We start from the raw sequence: 25,224 nt of genomic DNA, 5'->3' as shown, positions 1-25,224 counted from the left end.
AAGACCAGAAAGGAAGGGCATACCCTTAAAGATAAAAGCTTTTAAAGAACATCAGGCAACACATACTGGGACCCCAGAGGATCGTCTGTCTACAGGCTTTGCAGGACACCAGGTCGGAGAAGGGGGTGGAGGCTGTAGACGTGGATAGTGAAAGTGAGGTCACTGATGTGCTAACCTAGTTGGCAAATTCATGTCACATGACAATATCTCAACTCTTCCAGCTCCTCAACTCTAGCTGGGATCCTGCCTCTAGAGTTAAGTTACTGCCTCTCTCCTTTTCCTCCCCTTGGTAATTCAATACAGTAGCAAACAGGCTTGTCCTTTAATAACTCCAGCAGTGCATTTCCTCTCTTCTTTTAGAGAAATCAGGGCAAAAGACACAATATCCCTCCTTTGTCTAATCTTAGGTTCTCCTCCAGTCTCCTCCATATTCTCTACAACTTCAGGCTCACGTACACAAGAGGCCCAAGAGTTATAAACTTCTTGCAAGACAAGAGGAGTGTCAGGATGTCCACAGACAAGGTTCTTTTATTCTTTTTTTTTTTGAGACAGAGTCTCACTATGCCACCCTCGGTAGAGTGCTGTAGTGTCACAGCTCACAGCAACCTCCAACTCCTGGGCTTAAGTGATTCTCTTGCCTCATCCTCCCAAGTAGCTGGGACTACAGGTGCCTACCACAATGCCCGGCTTTTTTTGTTGTTGTTGTTGTAGTTGTTTAGCTGGCCCTGGGCCAGGTTTGAACCCACCACCCTCGGTGTTTGTGGCTGGCGCCGTAACCACTGTACTATGGGTGCCATGCCCCTTTATTCTTTATTCCTGTAGTTCTTTTGGTCTCCTATCCCACTGACCAGCAGCCATAATGAAAACTCACAAAAGAAGTCAACATGGAAAGCCAAAAGATGATCTCAAGTGTTCTGAGTTCACTCCTCAAGTTGGAGGGTACAGAGTGGCCATACTGTGTACTCTTTCATAGGAGAATGCAGCACCAAGCAAACATTGGCAGAGCTTGCTCTGGTTTTTCTAGGCTGAGTCAGTACAGCCTGATTCAGTAGGTGGTGAGACACATGATGTTAAGGGATTATACATTTTGGAAAGGAGGAATAGGAGCAACACTTCTGGGGAATCTTTACCTTAAATTAACATGGTCATATGTCACAAAATGACATTTTGGTTCAACAACACACCACATATATGACAGTGATCTTGTAAGATTATAATACAGTGTTTTTATTGTACTTTTTTTTTTTTGAGACAGAGCCTTAAGCTTTCACCCTGAGTAGAGTGTCGTGGCATCACAGCTCACAGCAATCTCCAACTCCTGGGTTCAAGTGATTCTCCTGCCTCTGCCTCCCAAATAGCTGGGATTACAGGCACCTGCCACAAAGCCTGGCTATTTTTTGGTTGCAGCCATCATTGTTTGGCGGGCCAGGGCTGGATTCAAACCCACCAGCTCAGGTGTATGTGGCTGGAGCCCTAGCTGCTTGAGCCACAGGCACTGAGCCTTATTGTACTTTTTTATGTTTAGATATGTTTAAACACAAATATTTACCAGTGTGCTCAGTACAGTCACATGGGGTATAGTTTGTAGCCCAGGAGCAGTAGGATACACCAACTAGGTTTGTATAAGCACATTCTGTGTTGTTCACAGAATGATGAAATTGCTTAAGGACGTGCTGCTCAGAACGTATCCCCGTTGTTAGTCCGCGTGTAGCAGCGTTACAGACTATAGGTAACACAGGCAGTTTAAAATTAATCTCTCTGGTGCATTTTGAAATGGAACATCAGTGAATCATTAGTGTAAACAAATCAACAAATCTTCATTTACAAAGTTTTAAGGATGAACTGTAGAGTTATGGGGCTAGTTTTAAGTCTCTGCCATCATCATAGAGCCAGGGTGGTGGCCTCATTACCTTCCACTCATCTCTCCCTCGTAGCACCTGGTGAGTGAAGGACCATGTGGGTTTCTGGTGTCCTTTTCTAGTGAAGCTTGTAGAGCTCAGAGTAGCTTGTGGGAGGAGTCAAGTGGTAAGAATGGGAGGGAGAATGGTTGACAGCCTGGGAAGGAGGCAGGGATGGCTCCCTCAGAAGGAACTGGCAGGTCTGAATTTAGAAATCTCACAACTTTAGAACTTGAGGAACTCAAGGGCCATGGAACTCTTCCCAGCTTACTCTCCCTGAGTAGTTAGTTAATTCCTTGGGCCTCCCTTCTTCTCTGTAAAATGTAGTCCATTTTAACTCTGTGAAGATGTTCTGTAATGTCTAATGCTGCATAGAATAGTAAGTGGCTATTGTTCACAGACTAAGAAGAAGGATGGGATTTGCTCGGAGTCATGCTGACAATCAGAGGCAAAGGAGAGGGGCTGGGAAAGGAAATAGCTTGGAAAGGAGGGTTTTTTACAGCAGCCGTGTCACACGTCCGGCCACATCCTGCAATACCTTGGACCCGTCTCCTTAGTTTCTAATCTGTTCCATCTTTCTCTCAGGAGGATACTCCTTCACAAATGACCTGTTTGTGGGTCCTTCAACCCAGGTTGTCTGAAGTGGGGAAGGCGTCACGGCACTAGGATGAAGTAGAGGGCTGTGGGGCTGGTAGGAATAGACTAAGGCCTTGGACTCAAGCTCAGACGGCCAAGCATTTTCCTGTGTCTCAGTTTCCACAAGTGAAGAAAAGTACATCAAACATTTTAAGTCTAGAGCCTCTGGGTGCTGGGAGGGAATGTCCTGTAGAAAGCCAAGGATTTGTGCTGCCCCTCTACTCCTCAGGCCCAGTGGAAATGAAACTGCTCTCTGCTTCCTGCAGCCAGCAGCACACAAACAGCCCTGAAGAACACCCTGCCGGCCAGCATGGCATTGAGAGCCTGTGATACTGTCTAGCATACAGTAGGTGCTAAAGCTTGCTGAGTGAGTGATGGATGGATGGATAGTCTACACGGAAAATATCAAGGAGGGTGCCTGTAGAGCCACTGTGCTGCCCTAGGGGATGAATATCAGGATTTTTACATCATGGGATAGCCCCGTGAAACAGGGCAGGCAAGTGCCTGTGATGCCAGACAGAGTTGGGGGGAGGGAGGGTGCACAGTGTGGCTGCTTCTCCCTCCTCTAAGAAGCACACGAAGTACAGGTTATCCCCAAAGGCTGCTGCTGACTGACTGCAAGTGTGCCCTTGCTTCTGGGTACGGGACTCTGGGTTCTTGCTGAGCTGGACCAGCAAGAATTTGCTGGCAGAACTGGCCACTGAGAATCAAGACTATCCCAGTCCTGTCTTTGCCACTATTAGCCCAGGTTTTATTTTGCTCACATATAAAATGAAGTTCTGGATCTCTAAGGTCATTCCTGTCCCTGAGTGCCTCTGGGCAGTAGTACATAGGCCTCAAATGTTTACCTTTAGGGCCATGAGTTGGCTATAAGGAGAGCCACAATTGGTTCATTCTTCTCAGTAATTGTTCTTATAACAAATAATCCAGCCCCTGTCCAAATGGCTCCATCCCAACTTGTACCCTGTCAGACCAGAAGAGTGTGGTTCATAGAGGCACAGTTGGCTTAGCAGAAAGAATGCAGTTGGTTCAGGGATCCATGTGGGAGAATCCTTTGGCCCTCTGAGAAAGGCACAGAATGGCCCATGGGTACCTCCTGTTAGTGGTATCCATGGTCACTGCCGCCAGAACCACTTGGGACTCTGAGTCTGTCACCCGAAGATACTGGCGTGGCTCCCAACCTAGATTGCTTTATGGGCAGTAGGAAGTAAGATGCCAAGATGACAGCTCGGTGCTTGTACCTCAGTGGCTAGGTCACTAGCCACATACACTGGAGGTGGCTGGTTTGGATCCAGCCTGGGCCTGCCAAAGAACAATGACAACTACAACCAAAAAATAGCTGGGTATTTTGGTGGGTGCCTATAGTCCCAGCTACTTGGGAGGCTGAGGCAAGAGAATCACTTAAGCCCGAGAGCTGGAGGTTGCTGTGAACTATGAGGCCATGGCGCTCTAGCTTGAGACTCTGTCTCAAAAAAAAAAAAAAAAAAAGCCAAGATGACAAAAGGGGAAGACTAAGATGGCCACGCCTCAGAAACCAAGAAAGTTGCATCCATTGCTCCCAGGGCTTTTAGAGGGCTTTAGAAAAATCATTTCCTGCAGGGAGTGTCCTTTCTCTGTCTTGTGTCCTCTCTCACCAGCTCTCTTAATAATGTCACCATCTCTCATTCCCTCCAAACTCCAGAGTCTCCGATTGAATTTCTTGGTCTTGCTGTCTCACACCTTTCTCAGGAGTGGGCTGGAGACAGCTTGGAAAGACTTGTTTTCCTTTAACATTCCCAGAAACAGGCCTTTCCTCCTGGTCTTTTTACATATGTGAAAACAGGCAGCAGAAAGGGGAAAAAATGTTCACATTTGCCAGAGTCCATGAAGACAGATGGTGAAGACAGCACAAGAGCACAAGAAACAGCAAGAGGGGCGGTAGGGAGGGGAGGGGCAATAGAAATGAGAAAGGGAGAGAAAGGGCTGGAGAGAAGCAGAACAGAGAGAGAACGCAGGACAGACTGAGCGAAAAATGGAATGTACTAAGTAGACAGCTGCTGAAAAAGGAAGCAGTGACGCCACCTTGTAGAAATCAGAACGCCCTGTTCCTCTCCAGACCTTCAAAATAGGCACCCTTCCAGGACGGAGCTCCCCAACCCTCTGAAACAGCCATAAATTTCACCTGGGTCATGGGCCTGCCAGAGGGGTTGGTTTCTTAGCCTCACCTTTTTCAGGGATGTGCACTTCTCTGCCGCCGGGCCCTGGCCAGCTCCCCTGGACTCCCTCCCCTCTGGGCAGGAGAAAAAGGGTCACAAGCAGCAAGAGCCTGTGGGCAGCCTTCTGGTGCCCTGTGGGAGATGTGGGCGTGCCTGGGGGGTGTGTGGCAACGCTCTGGTCTATGATAGGCTAGACAGGGCTTTTTGGCCAAGGCTCCTGGAAGCGACTGGGCACGTGTTTCTAATTGTGGCAAAGCAGCTCCGTGTTGGCCTGTCCCACCTCTGCCGTTTCCAGATCGAGGAGGTAACCAGTGACCGCTGCCAACAGGCACGATAGGCAAGGAAAACACGGAGGCTGTTTGAGTTCTAAGGCACACAATCCAGGGCTCTGATAAGGGCCACGCAATTCTGCCCACACAAATCAAATTGAGCCATCGTTCCTTCTGAAAGACCTCTGAGAGGCCTGGCCTGGGGTGGGGAGAGTGAGGAGACAAGGAGTCAGCCTCTTAGAACTCCCCAGTGCCAAGACATTTTTCATATGGGGTGAGGAGATACATTGTAAAGTCCTCAGGCACCCTGCCTACCTACAACAAAGGAATTATTGTATTGCTGGATGTAAATAACTTGACTGGTGAAGTTATACATGTAATAGCAACCAAAAAAATCAAAGCAGCCCTTCTTGTAAACTATGCTTTGATCCTAGCTCCTATAAAGTACACAATGGAAAGTTAGGTTTTGAAATAGATTTTGCCAATAACACTACAGGAACATTTCCCCTTCTCTAGCCTTTTTCATCTGGAAGCACTGACAAAAGCTTTAGTCATCTCCTCTAAAGGAGAGAAGGTGCTGTGAGCCTTCCAGAAGGGCTTCTCTCCTCCAATGACAATCCAGTGGAGGAGGAGGGTTGCAGAGAAGCCATGACTTCTGAGGGCTCCTGAGGTCCTGAACTACAGGGCCTTTACTGGACACTCCAGCTGAGCTCCCACACACCCTGCTTCACCCCCTCTCTCTTCTCTTCCTTTTTATGCCAGCTGTTGGAGCTGGGGTTTCTGCTGAATCACCACCCAGTATTTACTTCAGCCAAGAAGCCCAAATGCCCAGCTCAGCATTTTCTAAGAGCCAAGTAGTCCTCTCTTCAGCATTAGCTAAACATGGCTCCTGAGCTAGTTGTGGTAGAGGAGAAGAGAAAAACGGAAGACATCAAGAAAGCCAGGGGTGGTGTGCTATGCTACCTGGGGGGGCCTGGGCCTGAAAACTTCCTGTTATCTCCTGTGCCAGTGCTCAGGGACAATGTACAGGCACAGAGCAGGGTGGATGAGGGTGGGTTCTATGGGGTCTTCGCTGAGCCCAGGAGGCCTAGCCTAACCCTGCAGCATATTGGGTCTTGGAAGAGAGGGTGTGGTCCTACGAGGTCTGGTAGGTTCCGGCACCAGAAGGCTAGCATTCAGCAAGGTCTATAAACCTGGACCTAGGTTGCAAAATTCTGTAAAAGGGTTCAAGTTGTAATCCAATTCAAAGGTAGCTTGTACTCAAACTCGCACAAAACAAATCTTGCCCTTTCTTCATACCCCCAAAGCTCTAAGTACCCCTGGCCTCACTTCCATAAGTCTTCTGATTTTGTGGTCTTGAGTATGTGATAAGAATTTGGTATGTCATATTAACCCTAAAGTTTCACCAGACACAATTAGTGAGTGACTTCATAAAGCACAGGTGCCAGAGCCTCTGAGAAAAACAGTGATCCTTGAAAATCAGCAACAAAAGGCCAAAGGAGAATTTAAGTTTCTAGGCTGATTTGAGAAAGTAAACAAATTGTTATCATACCTGCTGAACTTTAGGAAAACTCCCTGTTTCGGAGAACCTCAATCCATCCATTATTCATTCTCCTAAGCAGGGATGGGCACACATTTCCAGAAACAAGCCCCTCCTTCCTCAGTTTCCAGGGCCTGCTCTATGCAGACACATGGTTTGAAAGGCAGAACTTCAGACTGAGAGCAAAAGCTAGAGAGCAGAGGAGATGCTAAGGGAAATCAGGGGAGAGGAGGTGATCTGGACCAGCAATCGAAACATATTAAACCTAAAAAGAAGACTGACTTCTCAGGTAGCTGGCTGAGGGGAGTGGAGGGAAAGTCTGGTTTGGGAAGAGGGTTTAAACCAAAGGACAGCAGGGTACAGCACAAATGGATTTGTAGGGATGAAGACCTCTGTAAAATTCTTGAATTCCCTGTGATATGTGTAATTGCTTACTATGATATATAAGCTATAAAGCACTATACCAATAATGGTTCTTACTGGAGCTCAAGACTAAGTCACTGTTACAGAAATGTAAAATGAGAGTAACGGAGCTACCTTCATTTCCATGGTTGTAGGCATAAGAGACACTCCAGAGGCCTTATAGGGCAGGGAGGTGGAATAACAGTAAAGAATTGGTGTCTGCTCTGCCATTATAGACTTGAACTACAAAAATCACAGGGGATATCTTCCTTAAGTCCCGTAACAGATGTTAAGTATAGACAGTGAATGGGAAGGTGATAAAGACAGAGGAGCCAACCTATCTAAACCACACCAATGAGAGAACATTAGAATATGACCCAGTAGTGGGTGGTGCCTGTGGCTCAAAGGGATAGGGCGCCAGTCCCATATGCTGGAGGTGGTGGGTTCAAACCCAGCCTCAGCCAAAAACCACAAAAAAAAAAAAAAAGAATATGACCCAGTGTTGTACTTGATTTATTTCACCTGTATCCCCCAAAAGACTGTGTCACTTTTGATCACGATGTCCTGCCAATTCTACCTTGCAAGTGGCAGACATGTCTAATTCTCTCCACTCCCACTGTTCCATCCCTGATTCATATCACTATCATCTCTAACCTGGATTCCTGTAACTGTTTTGTAATCAGTTTTCTCACCTCTGATATTACTCTCCTTACTAACCCATCATTTACCCTTGCAGCATGATTCTCCCAAAATTCAAATATGATAATGTTAGTCTTCTGCTTGAAATCTTTTAATGCCTTCCCAATTTTCTTGGGGTAAAGCCCAATCTCTTTACCATGATCCATAAGACCTTTTGTGCACTTTTCTTTTTCTTAAAGAAACAGTTTTTCTCTGTTGCCCAGGCTGAAGTACAGAGGTACAATCATAGCTCACTGCAGCCTCCAACTCCTAGGCTCAAGTGATCCTCCTACTTCAGCCTCCTGAGTGTCTGGGACCACAGGCACACGCCACCACACTGGCTAATGAAAAAAATTTTTTTTCTTGTAAAGACGGAGTCTCACTATGTTGCCTAGGGTAGCCTCAAGCTACTGTCCCAGGTTATTCTCCCAAAGTGCTTGGATTACAGGTGTTAGCCTGTACCCAGCCTTAAATGTCACTTTCTCTGAGATTTTCTGCCCCCATTTCTCTTGCACTTAGCTTCCTGATGTTGTCCTCTTGGGAACTTAGCCCTTTGAAGTGTGAAATGTCCTCTATACTTGTCAGAATTATTCATTGGACTGTGAGTTCCTTGGTATAGGAAAGACATATCCCCATGCTTAGTACAGTGTCTCAAGTAGAACAGACACTCAAATATTTGATAGTCATTGAATAATTTTGCATCGCCTTCAGTATCAGTAGAGCTGCATTCCCCAATCCCTGGCTTCTGGCAGATACCAATCTATGGCCTGTTAGGAAGTGGAAGGTGAGCAATGGGCATGGAAACGAAGCTTTGTCTGTGTTTACAGCTGCTCTCCATCTTGCTGGCATCACTGCCTCAGCTCTGCCTCTTGTCAGGTCAGTGGTGGCATTAGATTCTCACAGGAGTATGAAGCCTACTGTAAACTGTACATGTGAGGGATCCAGGTTGCTCCTTATGAGAATCTAAGGCCTGATGATCTGAGGTGGAGCTGAGGTGGTGATGCTAGCGCTGGGGAGCAGCTGCAGTGCAGATTATCTTTAGTAGAGCAGTTTAACTGCACTGAGACTATAATAAACTATTCCCTACCACCACTTGTCTCTGGAAAAATTGTCTTGCATGAAACTAGTTCCTATTGCCAAACAGTTGGGGACCACTGCAATAGGACACACAGGTGGACTCAATATAACACTTGGTAAGAGAGAAGGGTGACCTTTTTGTTGTGACAAGTGATCCATTCATTGTCTGTGTAAACTTATATCTTGCTCTTGCTCTGTAAACCTATCGTTCTCTTCCTCAATAAAGTTTGTTTCATACTGCAAAAAGTAAAGAGAGAGAGAGAGACAGAGAGAGAGCGCGAGCAAGCGCAATAGATTTAATTTGTTGTTGCTGCTGCTGTTTCCAATGAGAATAAAGGTTTTTTGGGTTCACTGCAGCCTGCCCTGTGCCAAGAACAGTATCTAGCACATCATGGGCACTTAATAAATGTCTGTTGAATGAACAAAGTGTTGTAATTCTCATTTACATACTGCTTCCCAAGAATCCCATTATTTTTCTAAGTAATACTGCTCTAGACCAGGTTTCTGAGCAGGATCTTGGGACAACCACTCTTGTGAAGATTTTTTATTTATTATTTTTTTTTGTAGAGACAGAGTCTCACTGTACCGCCCTCGAGTAGAGTGCCGTGGCGACACACAGCTCACAGCAACCTCTAACTCCTGGGCTTACGCGATTCTCTTGCCTCAGCCTCCCGAGCAACTGGGACTACAGGCGCCCGCCACAGCGCCCGGCTATTTTTTTGTTGCAGTTTGGCCGGGGCTGGGCTTGAACCTGCAACCCTCGGCATATGGGGCCGGCGCCTTACCAACTGAGCCACAGGCGCCGCCCTCTTGTGAAGATTTTTAACCAGAGATATCCTCAGCATCCTTTAGGCCTCTGGGAAGGACATCATAGAAGGCAGAAGTAGAACACTAATTGCTCATCATGGATGCTGGAGACATTTAAATTGAAACATATTTCATTTTGATTTGTAGACAAACTGGATTTCTCCGCCTTAGTAGTTAATCAATCAACATATCCAACTAATTCTACTAAATCTTTCTTGTTATTGTCACCTCTCCATACTTGTGGCTTCACTTTTAGGTCAGGCCACCACCTCTCTGGCCTGGACAAATGCTCAGTCTGTCTCCCTGCTCCAAGTTTCATGGTATTTTCTTCACCCAAATGTGAACCTAGTCATGTTATTCCCCTGCTCAAAACCCTTCTGTGAGGAGTCCCTGTTCCTTGGATAAAACCTGCTCTGTTCTGCATGACATATGGCTCTTGCTCACCTGTTTAGACTCATTTTCTGTTACTCTCTAAGGATCCACTCACACAAAAGTACTTGCTTTTCTCAAACAGGCCATTTCTCTCTAGACCCCAAGTGCTGCTTGTTCCTCTGTGCAGTTGTCCTTGTCCTTTACACCTACCTGGTCCTACTTACTTTTTAAGATGTAGCGATATCTGGGACCCTTCCTTATCACTCCCTCCCAACTTCAAAGCACCTTTCTTTGTGTTGCACACATTTTTTTCATCATATGGTAAGTATTTGTATGCTAATCTCTTCACTAAACTTTAATCTTTTCCAAAAGGCTATAAATTATGCTTTATCTCTATTCAGTATAGAAAGAAACTCATTATGGTGATTTTTTTGTGTTTAAAACATTTTTTAAAAATTAACTGTGTTTCGGGCGGCGCCTGTGGCTCAGTCAGTAAGGCGCTGGCCCCATATGCCGAGGGTGGCGGGTTCAAACCCGGCCCCGGCCAAACTGCAACCAAAAAAAAAATAGCCGGGCGTTGTGGCGGGCGCCTGTAGTCCCAGATGCTCGGGAGGCTGAGGCAGGAGAATCATCTAAGCCTAGGAGTTGGAGGTTGCTGTGAGCTGTGTGAGGCCACGGCACTCTACCCGAGGGCCATAAAGTGAGACTCTGTCTCTACAAAAAAAAAAAAAAAAAATTAACTGTGTTTCATAGCAGGGGACTGTAGTCCTAGCCACTAGAGAGGCAGAGGCAGGAGAACTGCTTGAGCCCAGGAGTCTGAGGTTGCTGTGAGCTAGGCTAACAGCATAGCACTCTAGCCTGGGGCAACAGAGTGAGACTCTGTCTTGGAAAATAATTTTTGTAAAAGAGATAATCACATAGGATCAATATAGTCATTAGCTGATAGATTTTCTAGTTTCTTCTCCCCCTTCATAGAAATCCCCTACAGAATCATTGTAGTGGGTGGCGCCTGTGGCTCAGTCGGTAAGGCGCCGGCCCCATATACCGAGGGTGACAGGTTCAAACCCGGCCCTGGCCAAACTGCAACCAAAAAATAGCCGGGCGTTGTGGCGGGCGCCTGTAGTCCCAGCTACTCGGGAGGCTGAGGCAAGAGAATCGCTTAAGCCCAGGAGTTGGAGGTTGCTGTGAGCTGTGTGAGGCCACGGCACTCTACCGAGGGCCATAAAGTGAGACCCTGTCTCTACAAAAAAACAAACAAACAAAATAGAATCATTGTAGTTTTAATGCATCATAAAAATGAAAAATGCGATGTTAATCAAATTGACTATTAAGGTAAAATTATGAGATTTCCAGTACATTTAGATTTTAAATGCTGGCTAGTTAGAAGACATACAAGAGGGGTGGCGCCTGTGGCTCAGTCAGTAAGGCGCCAGCCCCATATACCGAGGGTGGCGGGTTCAAACCTGGCCCCGGCCAAACTGCAACCAAAAAATAGCCGGGCGTTGTGGTGGGCGCCTGTAGTCCCAGCTACTCGGGAGGCTGAGGCAGGAGAATTGCTTAAGCCCAGGAGTTGGAGGCTGCTGTGAGCTGTGTGAGGCCATGGCACTCTACCGAGGGCCATAGAGTGAGACTCTGTCTCTACAAAAAAAAAAAAAAAAAAGACATACAAGAAAAAAAAAGGTCTTGAATGTATGGGAATCAAATCTAGGCTAGTCTGTATTTGTCTGAATTCACATATACACGGCTGATCAGGCACCCAAAGAACTCTTTGGGGTCTTGGGAAGGGCAAGAAGGCAGTGCCACCCAGGTATCTGAGGCAGTATGTTTAGTGTTTGGGGATGAGAAGTTTAGGACTAGAGAATATGAAGGCTTAGGGGAAAATTAACAGGGATTAAGGGATTCAGATGCTAGGAAAGACTGTTGAACTCTCTGATGTCAAGGGATTGATTAATTTGCAAGATATTTGCAAAACAACATGCACAAGTTTCTCTGTCACAGCATCCTGCCCCAGACAGCTGGAGGCATTCTGTAAAGGAACTGGAGGGAGTGATACATGAAGTCCTTTCCCTGCCACATAGGTCAAAGAAGAAGGAGAAATCTGAAGCCCAGGAAAAGTAGCCTCTTAGCACTCTCAGTATAAAGATAGAAAACAGGATAAGCAGCATTTTTTTTTCTTTGCGAAATGTTTTTCTCAGTACTCCTTTCCTCTTAGGGAAAGGAAGGGGAAGGAATTTCTTTAGGTCAAGACATTCCAGAAGAGGGAGACTTGAATGAAAAGAAATGAATTCTACTTCAGATGCTAGATGTGACCCCAGCCCCAAAAGACAGGAGGCCAGGAGTTGTCTGAATGAAGGATGATCCAGCCTTCATGAGAAGCAAGGACAAATAGATCTCAAAGGAAAGCTCAGAGTTAGCAAGCAAGATGCAGACACTAGAGTCTAGGAAAAGGTGTCTGATACCCAGTGCCCCCACTGCGGCCACTTTGTTTGTAATTGGAAACCCAGGTAACGGCCAGAAGATGCGGCTACGAGGTAAAGGGCAAGCTGCAAAAATAGCCTGTCAACATATAGTCTGTACAGTATGTACTCAGGATATGTAGACTATAGATGTGTTTTATTTAGAACTGTAAGGATACCTATCCACTGTTACCAGGTATAGCGCAGGGGAGGGGCAGGGTGGCTCTCAATGCTGACTCCCTTTGTATCTTATTGAGCCTTTTACATGAAGAATATAGTCATTTACTTATGAAATAATTAAAAAGAGAGAGAGAGAATCACCCAAACAAATCACAAAGAAGGCACCAAAACCAAGTTCTAACACCTCCCGAGCCCCTCCTAATTTCCTTCCATCCCACTAATATGCTTGCTCTGGTGAAGGGAGAAAGGTTTTTCATTTAACTAAAATGTAAAATACTTTCTTTCTTTTTTTTTTTTAACGGCCTGGAGGCTAGAGATATTCTGCTGACTCAGCAGTGAATAATCAGCTTTGACCTAAATAATAGAATAACTCAAAGTGGCAGCTGCAGTTGCATAAGCAGATCCAAATCTGCAGTTCCTTCTCTCTCTTTCTCCTCCCCCCAGGCTCCAGGCTCTGGGCAGGCGAGCCAGTTACGGCAGGTTCTTTCCGCCTCTACACCCCCACCATCTGGCTCGTCCCAACTTCATTTCTCATCAGATCTCTTCCAAAACAGCTCTACAACAAACCAGACTTAATCTCACCTCTTCCTTCCTACAGCAAACCCTGGTTAGGGGCTTTGCCACATTAGCTGTCCCTGCCGGGCCCTGCGCCCCATCCTCCAGCACCCTCTCCACTATACAAATACACCCTCTCCACAGAGGGTGGCCTTTGCTCACAACCTCTCTGGCATATGGATCAAGAACATTAGCAGCATGACAAAATGAGACAGCAGAAAGCAGAGTTTCCTATATAAATACATTCATGTCACACTCAAGCTCTCTAGTGCTTCTCTCAGGAATATGGCTAAGCTAGGACACTCTTGGCTCTGCCACCAAGGGATGCTGGGTCTATTTTATGCAGCCGGCTTGCCTGCACCTGCTAAGAGGATGGGGTGGGCTGGCTAGTGGTGGGGGATTGGTGGGATGCTAGAATAAAAGATATCAACATTTAATGAAAGACAGCATCCTCTAAGCTTTCCTGACAATCTTCCTGTTTTACTGGCTACCTACCTTAAGAGATGATTTGAGGGGTCTATAGAAGTGGTATTCAACAAACCAGAAACCAAAACCTCCACACACAGGCTCAAAGCAGCTGGAGTGTCTGGTTGAAGGATGAGGTGAGAGGAAGTGTGTGTGTGGCTATGTACATGTATGTGTGCACCCTGCCAGGGAGAGGACTGGGGGCTCCACAGGGTCTTCACAGTTAGGAGGAAAGGGACTCTGCAGGGGGTTGGTGCAGAGCTGGTTTCCATTTCCCTTACAGGAAATAAGGAGGAATAAGCTTAGGAATAAGAAGGGTTTAAAAAGATTTTTCTGCTTATGAAGTTAAAAAAATACTTGAACACATATTTCAAGGACATTGAAAAATTCCTGCCTTTGGGGAACAGGATGGACTACTGTTAAATTGGAGATAATTTCCGTGCGGTTCTACTTAGCAGGCAGATAAGCTTTACTGGATCTTTGACAGCAGGAATGGGGAAGAGGGAGTTGGGTCTTGTCTTTTGTGTCATCAGCCAGAGTTTCTAAATTTTCCTTTGACTTGGTGCTAATAGTGTCTAGGTGAGGGGCAGGCTGCAGAGGTGACCGTGTACAACCTGTCTTTCTGGAGCTAGGCTTACAAGCAGGAACCATTCTTATCTCCTGGAAGGTTTGGAGCCTTCTGGTTTGAGGGGAGGCCCACAGGGCTACCCTACTCTGGAAGGTCTTTGTGCAGGAGGTCAAACTCTTGGCAGGTTTGGAGAATACAAAGAAAGCCAAGGGGTCCAGTCACTGAGAAAACTTCACCCTGGCTCCTCTCCTAGGGGAGAGACTGAACAGCCTCAGGGTTCTTGATTTCTAGTAAGAGGATAAGGGTGGCCTCTTGTCTGAGACACTTTTGCAGCATCAGCAGGAAAAAGGAAGCTGTGTACATAAGACACTGAAATAACAGTGGCCAGCGCTCATGTGGTCCCCCTCTGTATCCCTCCATTAGCCTGTCTCATGACAGAAACAGCAACTCTTCCTGCATTCCTTCCTCCCCATTCCGCCCTCCCTGGATCCAGCCAGGATGCAAGGATGAAGTGGCTCCAGGAGCTTGACATGCCAGCCCATACTCAGTGGCTGGCATGACTTGGTACTAGGTGCTCAACACTATGCCGACGGCAATCCCTACAGCCAGGACTTCCTGAGGCAACTAAGATTATAAACTCCGTCTCATAGTGGGGTGGGGCAATTTGAAAGCGGTGGAATGGAGATGCAGGCAGAGCCTGGTTTAGGAGCCCACATTCCTCTGCCTCAGGCCTCTAAGCAGGCCTGACAGTAGGAATATGCTCCAAACAAGTACCTTGGCCCCACACTGCAATGGGCCTGGGTGGTGGGGGTCTATTCCAGGGCTGACCACCACTGCCAAAGAAGGCACACTCGCCACGGAGACCATCTCTTAGGTCCCAGCTGTCTGCCCCGTGAAAGGCTACTGGAGTGGGTGAGTGACAGGAGGAAAGTGTCAGAATCTAGGAAAGGGTATGGCCAGGACAATCCCTGCCATCAGCTACGTGTATGTCTGTTGGAAGGTGTGGGAGGGCAGGGACTGAGTTAATTCCACAGGTCAAGCCTCCAAAACATATTCAAGTATTTACTTTAGAAATTAGTTTTTGATTAATGATGTAAAGTACTCCAACACACTGATGTCAGAGATTAAGCCCTGAGACTTCCTAGAAATACGGTGCTGTGGAACTTCTTTATAAAGCCCCCCAACCTATTCCAGTTCACAGAGATCTTTTCCCCTCCTCTAAATTTTTTAGGCAATTGAATCCTAACCTATAACATCTGTCTATATGGCTTTTTCTCCAGTTACCGCACTCAAGGTTGAAGACTGAGGACAAAATTTCCTCCCAAAAGAGCTTAAAAAGTTGGCAAGTTGGGGTAGAAATAAAACACGGACCTTCTGCCATGAAGCCAGAATAATCTTCCTATCAGCAGTGGGGAGAAGCCAGCACAAGGTGGTGTGCTGGAAGGAGAAGGAATCAGGAGACTGGCACCACACTTGAGGCCTGTTTCCTTGGATAAGTCACTTGCCTGGCTCTGTGCTTCCTTATCTGTTCTAGGAAAATGTTTAACACTGGCCCAGTTTACCTCACAGATTTGTCATAAGGCTCCAATCAGATAATGTAGGTGAAAGTGCTTCGTGCGATGTAAAGAACCCTGTCAGTGAAAATTGCTGTGCCTCCCAGGAACTACTTAAGTTTCTTCTGTTTTTAACACCAGATAAGTGTATGCACAATGTAAATTGAAAGCAAAGGAGATGAGGGATAAGGGGAAAAAGAATCAGAGATTTGTGGACCATGAGGGAGGTTAAAGAGGCTGTCCTGAGAACAATGCTCAGATGACACTTACATAAGCAGATGGCGGCCAAGAGTCGAAGGCCAGACTCTGGGGGGAAGCAGGTGGGGAAGAGCGGCTGCAACACGTAGTTGGAGAAAGTGAGGGCGATGACAGCTTGGTTGGTAGGGTAGATCACCAGCACAGCAATCCACAGCCGCAGAAACCTGAAGGGAGAACAGGACACCCCCGCCAGCAGGCATGGCGGGGTTTCAGAGTCATCAGGAGAAAGCCCTGGCAAGTTGGGCAAGTTGGTGGGCAGCATTAGAGAGGCAGGTGGGTTAAATGAATGCATTCCTTTTTTTATTTTCAGGGATGCTGAAGAGCCTAACCCCCACCCTCAGCCCTCTGCAATGACAATAAAATGGTTTTATGATGAAAGAACTAAGTTTCAACTAGCACTAACAAGAGTCTTGGCATTCTTTCTCTCCCTTCATTAACTCTTCTCTCCCACACTGGCCCCCAAGCATCCAATGGTGGAAATATAACATTTGCAACCCCAGAATTGGGATAGCCAGGACATGCTAAAGGTGGAGCTTCTTAAGCAACTGCCAGGGGAGGCACCAAGGGGGGTTTTGCAGGAGTGGTACCTTCCAAACCCTTTGGCCCTTTGGCGAGGGTTGAGGTCTTCCATGGCAGGGTTTCAGAAGCTGAGAAATTCAAGATCAGGACCTGATTATAGAGGGGGGTCATTGTCCTTTGTAATGGGAGAAGAGGGTATACTGTGTCTTAGGTGGTCACTCTCATTTGTCAAGATAGAAGGGATTTGTTTTTGTGATGTGATTTCTCTGGGAATCAAAGGTCAGTGTTGTTATATAGTTCTGTTAGCTCTCCTTCACAGAATCTTTCCTATAGATTAACACTACAAACCTGGTTCCTCTGTCATTCTAAGAAGCATCGAGGGGACACAAGGCTAAACTAGCAAACATGACAGAAAAGCAAGGAGAAATCTCATTCTCCAGTTCTTCTTGGCACACTGGAGAGGAAAACCCCCTGGCCTTGGCTTCCTCCAACCTGACCTCTTTCTATACCGTCTTTCTCATTTTCCCTAAGATCACTCAGGTTTTCACAGATCCTCTTACCCAGCCAGTCCTCCGAAGATGTCCTTGACGTAGGAGTAGTCACCTCCAGATTTGGGGATGGTGACCCCGAGCTCAGCATAGCAGAGGGCTCCCACAGCTGTGATGAGACCTGTCACTATCCAGACAATGAGAGCAAGTCCCACAGAACCAGCATTCTCCAGCACGCCCTTTGGTGAAACAAAGATTCCGGAGCCGATGATGTTTCCTGCATGAAGCACAAAGGGGAAGGAGGGGAGACAGCAGAGTCAGGACAGCAAAGGCAAGAGTGGCCTTTACAAGGTGGTCTCACCTCTGATCTGATTATTAAACACCTTTGACATGTGGAAAAGACCTTCAGGCTGGTGTGCCTGACAGTAATTCTCCCTAAAGTCAGGGTAAAGAGGAGCAGAGAACTGACATACTAACCAGGAACCTGGTCAGGAATTTTACATGTCTCATTTATCCTATGCCAAGCTAATAGAGTCAGATATCATTTCTCACATTTTATAGAGGAAGAAATTGAGTCTGAGAGATACCAAGTGAGTTGCCTCAGTCCACAGAGCAGTAAGTGATGACATAAGTTTGAATCTCAGGACCCTCTAACTCAGTTACACATGGTGTACGCAGGCGACAAGGTTGGCTGAAGATGTCAGGGCTGGGAAAGTGGGCCTCTCAGTGCCAGCTAGAAGGCTTTAAAAATGAATCAAAAGCCAATATCTTTTGGACAGATTGTGGTCACACCCCATAACTAGGGGTTTTCAAGACCTATGAATGTGAACAGCATTCTTGGAGGCTGGCTTCTACCCCAGACATGACAGCCCCACCCTTGGTGAAGAATATGAAATAACCGGGCGGCGCCTGTGGCTCAGTGAGTAGGGCGCCGGCCCCATATACCAAGGGTGGCGGGTTCAAACCCGGCCCCGGCTAAACTGCAATCAAAAAATAGCCGGGCGTTGTGGCGGGTGCCTGTAGTCCCAGCTACTCGGGAGGCTGAGGCAGGAGAATCGCTTAAGCCCAGGAGTTGGAGGTTGCTGTGAGCTGTGTGAGGCCACAGCACTCTACCGAGGGCAATAAAGTGAAACTCTGTCTCTACAAAAAAAAAAAAAATAAATAAATAAATAAAATTCTTTAAAAAAAAAAAAAAAAAGAATATGAAATAACCCTATAAAAACAGACCTAGTTGTTTGAAAGTGGTTTGTAGGAGCACAGTGTGTGCAAAGCCTCAGCATTATATTCCTTCAAAGGTCATTCCCAACCAGTGCTTCAGGTGACCCTCGAAACAACCTATGGAATTCAGGGAGAGGAGGAAGGGGAGGTACTTCTGTATTTTACAAACCAAGAGACTAAGACACAGAGGGGTTAAGTGGCTTTCTCCAAATTCCACAGCTACTGATGGGTAAAATTGGATCCAGAAGTCAGTCTTCTGATGCTTAACCCAGTGCTCTTTCCACTAATCTACTTCTGCTTTTGTGTGCAAGGGCTGCCTGTCTCCTGAGAAGGGAAGTGGCCAGTACTGAATGGCTACCTATTGGGCTGGGTGTGTTGGGTGAGGGGGGAGTAGCAGTGCAGAGGCCATTCCTGACATACTTCCCCCCAACTTTTCCTTTGTCTACTTCTTGTGTTTAAAGGCTGCAATCAAGGTTCATTGGATGGGTGCTTTGAAAGCCCTCTCTTCATGCCCTGCCTTGTTGCACCCCTCAATGCCTAAAGGAAGAAGCAGAAACTAAATAGATCCAGATGGAAAGGCAGAGCTGAAGTAGTATGGGTCCAGTTGGATTTGACAGTGTTCTGAGAACATCTCAAATTCCCACCATTCTCTTTAGTGATCTGGAACCAGTGAGATGGAGATTGTAAAGTGCTATGCTCAACTTTCAAAAACTGATTTTCAGATCTCAACCATAAATTGACTTCAATCCAGTTCTGAAATTTCATTTCTAAACCAAAATTCAGTTGTTTTTCTTTTCTTTTCTTTTTTTTGTCACCCTCCATAAAGTGCCATGGTGTCATAGCCCACAGCAATCTCAAACTCTCGGGCTCAAGTGATCCTCTTGCCTCAGTCTCTCGAGTAGCTAGCGCGACTACAGGTACCTGCAACGTGCCCAGCAATTTTTAGAGTTAGAGTCTTGCTCTTGCTCAGGTTGGTCTTCAACTCTTGAGCTGAAGCAATCCACCCACCTTGGCCTCTTAGAATCAAAATTCACGTACTAAACGCAATGACTTTCATTCCTCTTGGGTACAGAATGTTCACATTCTAAATGCAATGACCTTCATTCCTCTTGGGTACAAAATCTGCTGTTCTTTTCCAAATTAAAAAATGGCAGGGGGCGGCGCCTGTGGCTCAGTGGGTAGGGTACCGGCCCCATATATTGAGGTTTGGTGGGTTCAAATCCAGCCCCGGCCAAACTGCAACAAAAAATAGCCGGACGTTGTGACGGGCACCCATGGTCCTAGCTACTCGGGAGGCTGAGGCAAGAGAATCACCTAAGCCCAAGAACTGGAGGTTGCTGTGAGCTGTGTGACATCAGAGCATTCTACACAGGGTGATAAAGTGAGACTCTGTCTCTACAAAAAAAAAAAAAGGCAGAGTGAGATGAGTAAGGAGGAGGGGGGAGGGGTCCAGAAGATCATAAAAGCAGTGAAGACCCGGGAGATTGAAGTGTAGACTAGAGGGCACAGATCAAAGCTAGATACAGATGACACAAAATCACATTTCTATCTTTAACATGTCTTCCTTCTTTTGGTGCTAACAGTCTATCCCCACAGAACAGGGCGGTGTGTAGAAATGAAACTAAAAAAAGAAATAATCTCTCATCATTAATTTTGTGATACAATTCTCAGTACAGCTCTCAGTCCAAGAGAAGGTAGAAAAAAAAGATTCTGAGTGCCCCCAGTCCTTGCAGACCTTTCCTTTCCTTATATGTTTAGGTAAAGTCCTATGATAGGACCGAGAGGCCATTTTTCAGTCCTCTGCTCTCCTTGGCCAGTCCCCATATGGGCTTTGCAGAAGTGTTGGGCTAGTGGAGACCAGCTTGTAGTATCCTAGGATTCAGGCACATTCACCCTGTCAAATGACTCTTCACCTGCCAAAATGAAATGTGTGGCTGTTCTCTGGAAGATACCAAATGCTGGGAAACAAGAGAGCTAGAGACAGGCTCCCTAGTATTGTTGAAAGGGATAATAAGGGTGGCACCCATAGCTCAGTGAGTAGGGGGCCAACCACATACACAGAGGTTGGTGGGTTCGAACCTGGCCTGGGCCAGCTAAAACAACGACAACTGCAACAAAAAAATAGCCAGGCATTGTGGCGGGTGCCTGTAGTCTCAGCTACTTGGGAGGTTGAGGCAAGAGAATCGCTTATGCCCAAGAGTTTGAGGTTGCTGTGAGCTGTGACATCATGGCACTCTACCAAGGGGAACATAGTGAAACTCGGTCTAAAAAAAAGAAAGAAAGAAAGAAAGAAAGAAAGATAATAAATTCCTTGCCTAGCAGGAATTTATCAAAAAGTCATCGATAGGGCATTTCAAAGCCAGCCAAGAAGAGAGCAATAGAACTAGAGTTATAAAACCAGCTCAAGGGGTTAGAAAAACAATGACTACTAGCAGAAAAACAGAGTTTGACTTTGGTCCTTAAGGCACTGAAAAGGACCAAAGGGAGGGGCCTGCAGTTAGGCATTTCTTAAATCTAGGAATGCCTGTTGCAAGGGGAAAGTGGGGGTGGGTGATGTTTGAAAGATCTGATCTTCTTAGGAATAAAGAGTGACAATGTTCCCCCAGTAAGGGTTCTTGGAAAACAAACACTGCACTAGGAATCAGTAAATCAGGATCAGTATATGTTTCTCTTCTGTTTTTGCTCTGATATTTCCATAGTGTGCATGTTCTTCCCCTTGTAATTGTACTTGCTGTTGGAAGGGTCTGACCCACTTCTTGCTTCCATTTATTCTTAGAAGCTCTGTGATCTTTTAGGAAGATGCTAGAATGACTGTGAGGATCAAAGTCCTGAGACAATGGGACAAGAGCCCTGATTTTATAAAAATTGGTTCTTCTCCTCTAAAAAAATCTTAATTTTGACCAAATTAAAATTACAAAAGGCCAGCCGCAGTGGCTCATGCTTGTGATCCTTGTACTCTGGGAGGCCAAGGCAGGTAAATTGCTTGAGCTCAGGAGTTTGAGACTAGCCTGAGCAAGAGTGAGAGACCCTGTCTCTAAAAAATAGCTGGGTGTTGTGACAGGCACCTGTAGTTCCGGCTACTCGGATGGCAGAAGCAAGAGGATTGCTCAAGCCTAAGAGTTTGAGGTTGCTGTGAGCCAGGATGCCATAGCACTCTACTGAGGATGATAGTGTGAGACTCTATCTCAAAAAAATAAAATAAAATAAAATTACAAAGAAGAAGCTAAAAAAAAAAAAAAAAAAGAACAAAAAACTGAGCTATGCTAGTCTATACTGTGTACTCGGGAAGAGGAAAGAAGAGGGGTGTCTCTCTCTGATTCTGAGGAAACTCCTACCCAGAAGACCAGAATCTGGGAGCACTTCCTTTACCAGAGTGGCCTCTGGGACTTCTGCAGGGGCAAGAGCAGAAAAACAAAACTCACAGAAGAGCCAGGCTCTGGAGCTGAAAGAAAATTTACACTACATTTACTGAAAAGTAGTGTCTACTATCTGTAATCTTTAGTGTTTATTCCCACTAGACTGTAAGTACCATGAGAGCAGGAGCTTTGCTGCTTCCCCTCAGCTGTGCAGTGTCATCTAGTAGACATTCCACAAATGCTTAATGATTACATAATGTCTGACATCATTTATTGTAGCTCCAGAGAGGAATTTAAATACATCTATTTTTTTGGAACCTCCAAATCCTGTAAGAACGTTGAGTGTGTGTTACAAGCAGATGAGTAAAGCAAACAACCCACTTATACTTCACTGCTGAGGAAGATAGATTGGCTATTATTACCATCTCCAATTTATAGGGAAAGAAAGTAGGGTGACTATCACTTTCCAAATGAGGGAAATGAGGGAGGTATTATTATCCCTACATTATGGAGGAAGACACAGACCCAGAGAGGTAGTTATTTGCCTAAAGTGCAGAGTAAATTAGAGACAGCTGGATTGGAACCTAGATCTTGTGTCATAGGCTCAAGCTTTTCCCTAAAAATAAAAGGTTTTCCTACATACTATGGGGTCGGTCTTACTTTGCTTCACTCCATGGGCAATGAGAATAAGTCATAGAAGTCACTTACTAAAGAACTGGGCCACAGATCTGGTTCCTTCCTTCTATTGCAGCACCACCTTCAGTGGTGATTTACAAAACAATCACATCTATTTACTACCTTACTTGATTTTCATAACTTCTTTCTTTTTTTTTCTTCTTTCCCTCCCTCTCTTCCTTCCTTTTGTCTTTCCCTCCCTCTCTTCCTTTTCCTTCCTTCTCTCTCACTCTTTTTGAGACAGAGTCTCACTTTTTTGCCCCAAGTAGAGTGCCTTGGAGTCATAACTCACAGCAACCTCTAACTCTTGGGCTCAAGTGATCCTCTTGTCTTAGCCTTCCAAGTAGCTGGGACTACAGGTGCCCACCACAATGTCCAGTTATTTTTTACAGATGGGCATCTCACTCTTGCTTAGGCTGGTCTTGAACTCATGAGCTCAAGTGATCCGCCTGCCTTGGCCTCCCAGAGTGCTGGGATTACAGGCACGAGCCACTGCACTTGGTCCACTCAAAGATTTCTTTCTTTCTTTTCTTTGACGTTGTCTCACTCTGTCCCCTGGGATTGAGTTCCAGTGGTGTCCTCATAGCTCATAGCTACCTCAACTCCTAGGCTTGAGTGATCCTCTTGCCTCAGCTTCCTGCATAGCTGGAATTACTTTCTTAAGTGTGCAGGGCAGACCTATTTCACTTTTGTGAAAACTGAGGTTCAGAGAAGGGAAGAGACTTGATCAGAGTCATGCATAGCTTAAGCAGCAAGGACTAGATGAGAGGTTGAGGCCTTGGACTTCTCTGGCCAAGGATTTCCTCTGCCACCCCATGTTGCCTCTCCTTGGAAATTGCACAACAGACACTTTAGCTGCAGGGCTTTTCAACTTGGACACTGTCCAAATCAGACTTATTTTGGAATGGCTCTGAAAAAGAACTAGGAAAGATCTTTTCTACCTTGATGATGAAACTTTTTTGATGAGATGTAGGAAGAAAGTTGATTACTACGGAGGTGTTTTTCTCTATTGCTTTAAACTCAGACTTACTGTCTATAAAGCCATTTAAGAATGAGATATACACCCATCTGGTATTGCTGAGGTACTCATGGTCAGGATTTTAGTCCTGCTTCCATCACCATAATTAATAAAGTAATCATCTTATCACATAGATCTTTCGTGGTGAAAAATGGATTCTAGGATGTCTGGACAATGAGGTCCAGCTTGGCTTGTTGTGTTAAAGAAAAGCCAAACAAATCATTCCATTAAAAAGGGGCCAAACCTACCAGGGGCAAGTCTTCACTAGAAAAATTGCTGGAATTGAGAAAATCCATGTTTGCCATGAATAATCACTAACTTCCCCATCTACAGGCCAATACCCATGACTCCATTAAGTCATTTTCACATCTAGGCCTGTCCGCACTAGAACACTGAAGCCATCAGAGAATTTCCTGGGGCATGGAATTACAGACTTCTAATGCCCAGCAGACCCTCAGATCCAAACGCTTTTGCTTTACCTATTCATGCTTGTGTTGAAATCTAGCCACAACTTCTTTCTGGGACTTGGAAGTTCTAGCCATTTCCATGATGGCCAGGGAAAGCTGAAGTGAACCTGTTGTGAGTTCCTTCCATAAATGTCTGGGAGGATTCCAGAGCTTTTTAGGACTGGGGGAAGAGTGTCAGAGCAAGGTCTGGCAGACTAGGGCTGGTCTTTAACCCTTTTGCCAGACTTGGAAGCACTCCATCTTTTACCCAGAAGACAGGTACAAACAGCTGCTGGGGTTAGAGCAGGTCAGGTTGCCCTGAGGAGTTGCCAGCTCTTGCAGAGCAGAGATGTGGAAGGCACTGTAGGACTCTGCTGTCTGGGAAGGGCATGAGACTTAGAGTTGGAGGAGCCACCAAATCTTGGTTTTGCCACTCACAAGCCATGTGACCTGACTTTTTCTGAGAATTACTTCCTTTGTCTGCAGAATGGGAATAATTGCTCGTACCTTGCCTACCTCACAGAGCCGTTGTGGAGATCAAGGCAGAGCACAAATATGTGAGGAACTCTACAATTTTTGAGATGCTAATAATTATAAGCAATTACTATGATTTATTTGTAGTAGTAGGGACAGAGACCAATCATGGAAGAATCTGACAGGCTTCCTTTGGAGGCTTGGCTCCAAAACAGCACTGTGCAGCCAGGACCATGAAGCATTCTATGAGTCATTTGTCTATTTGTCTAGGTATAATTTTTAGATGCCTCAAGTGGGTGGGCAGCAGGTAATTGCATGTCAAAAAGTATTTATTGAGCGCCCACTCTGTACATGCTTACTTTGGAAGGTAATTGAGAAGTACTTGTTCACACATGGGCTTTTAATGAAATAGATGGAGCCAACTACCACTCACCAGCCACTGAGAGACAGACATTGTAGCCCGAGGGGCTAAGAGTGCTGAGCCTTCAAATAAGCCCATTAAAGACTCACATCTTGCCTCCAGCATTTCCCTGCCAGACTCGGAAACCAGGTACCCACAAGTGAGAGGTTTTGTCTTCCTCAGTGGTTTTCAACAGGGGATAATTCCCCACCCCCCCCAGCTTAAGGGGTCAGTTGGCCATATCTGGAGACACTTTATGTTGTCAAGATGTGGCTGGACGTGCTACTGACACCTGACGTGTAGAGGCCAGGAATGCTGCTAACCATACAGGACAGCCTCCTGCAACACAGATGTGTCTGGCCCAAAAAGTACTGGAGCTGAGGTTGAGGAATCCTGCTAGGATTCAATGGCACGGTTTGGTTCATCTCTAATCCCTTTAAGATTTGAATCTGGATGATTTTTCAAGCTAAGTACAAACATGTATTATTTATGGGAATAACTTATTTTTAAACTAAAAATATTTTTTATTGTGGTAAAAACATATGACAAGATTTACCATCCTAACTACTTTTAAGTCTACAGTTCAGTAGTGTTAAGTATACGCATATTGTTGTGAAATGGTCTCTAAAAGATGATTTGCTTTGGTGTTGACTGACTGCTGTTATTTCACAAATTCTTATTTTTTCTTTTTTTGAGATAAGGTCTCATTCTGTTGCCAAGG

At 45.7% G+C, this 25,224-nt stretch overlaps 1 protein-coding gene across 2 annotated transcripts in view; it reads right to left on the bottom strand.

The window, feature by feature from the left end:
* The window catches only part of SLC7A8 (solute carrier family 7 member 8), a 54,910-nt gene that overhangs the window by 19,202 nt on the left and 10,484 nt on the right, over positions 1-25,224 (bottom strand). The window contains exons 2-3 of one of the 2 annotated variants that reach the window (XM_053594764.1): positions 16,989-17,193; positions 15,922-16,073 (exon numbers count right to left, since the gene is read on the bottom strand). In XM_053594764.1, the coding sequence (XP_053450739.1) occupies positions 15,922-16,073; positions 16,989-17,193 (357 nt within the window). Of the gene's footprint in view, positions 1-4,738; positions 4,845-15,921; positions 16,074-16,988; positions 17,194-25,224 lie in introns of those variants that run through there. The other variant, XM_053594765.1, reaches the window with a different exon arrangement.

This window comes from Nycticebus coucang, chromosome 6, assembly GCF_027406575.1.
Source record: "Nycticebus coucang isolate mNycCou1 chromosome 6, mNycCou1.pri, whole genome shotgun sequence".
In the NCBI taxonomy this organism is placed as follows: Eukaryota; Metazoa; Chordata; class Mammalia; order Primates; family Lorisidae; genus Nycticebus; species Nycticebus coucang.
This window is presented reverse-complemented; position numbering and strand designations above follow the sequence as displayed.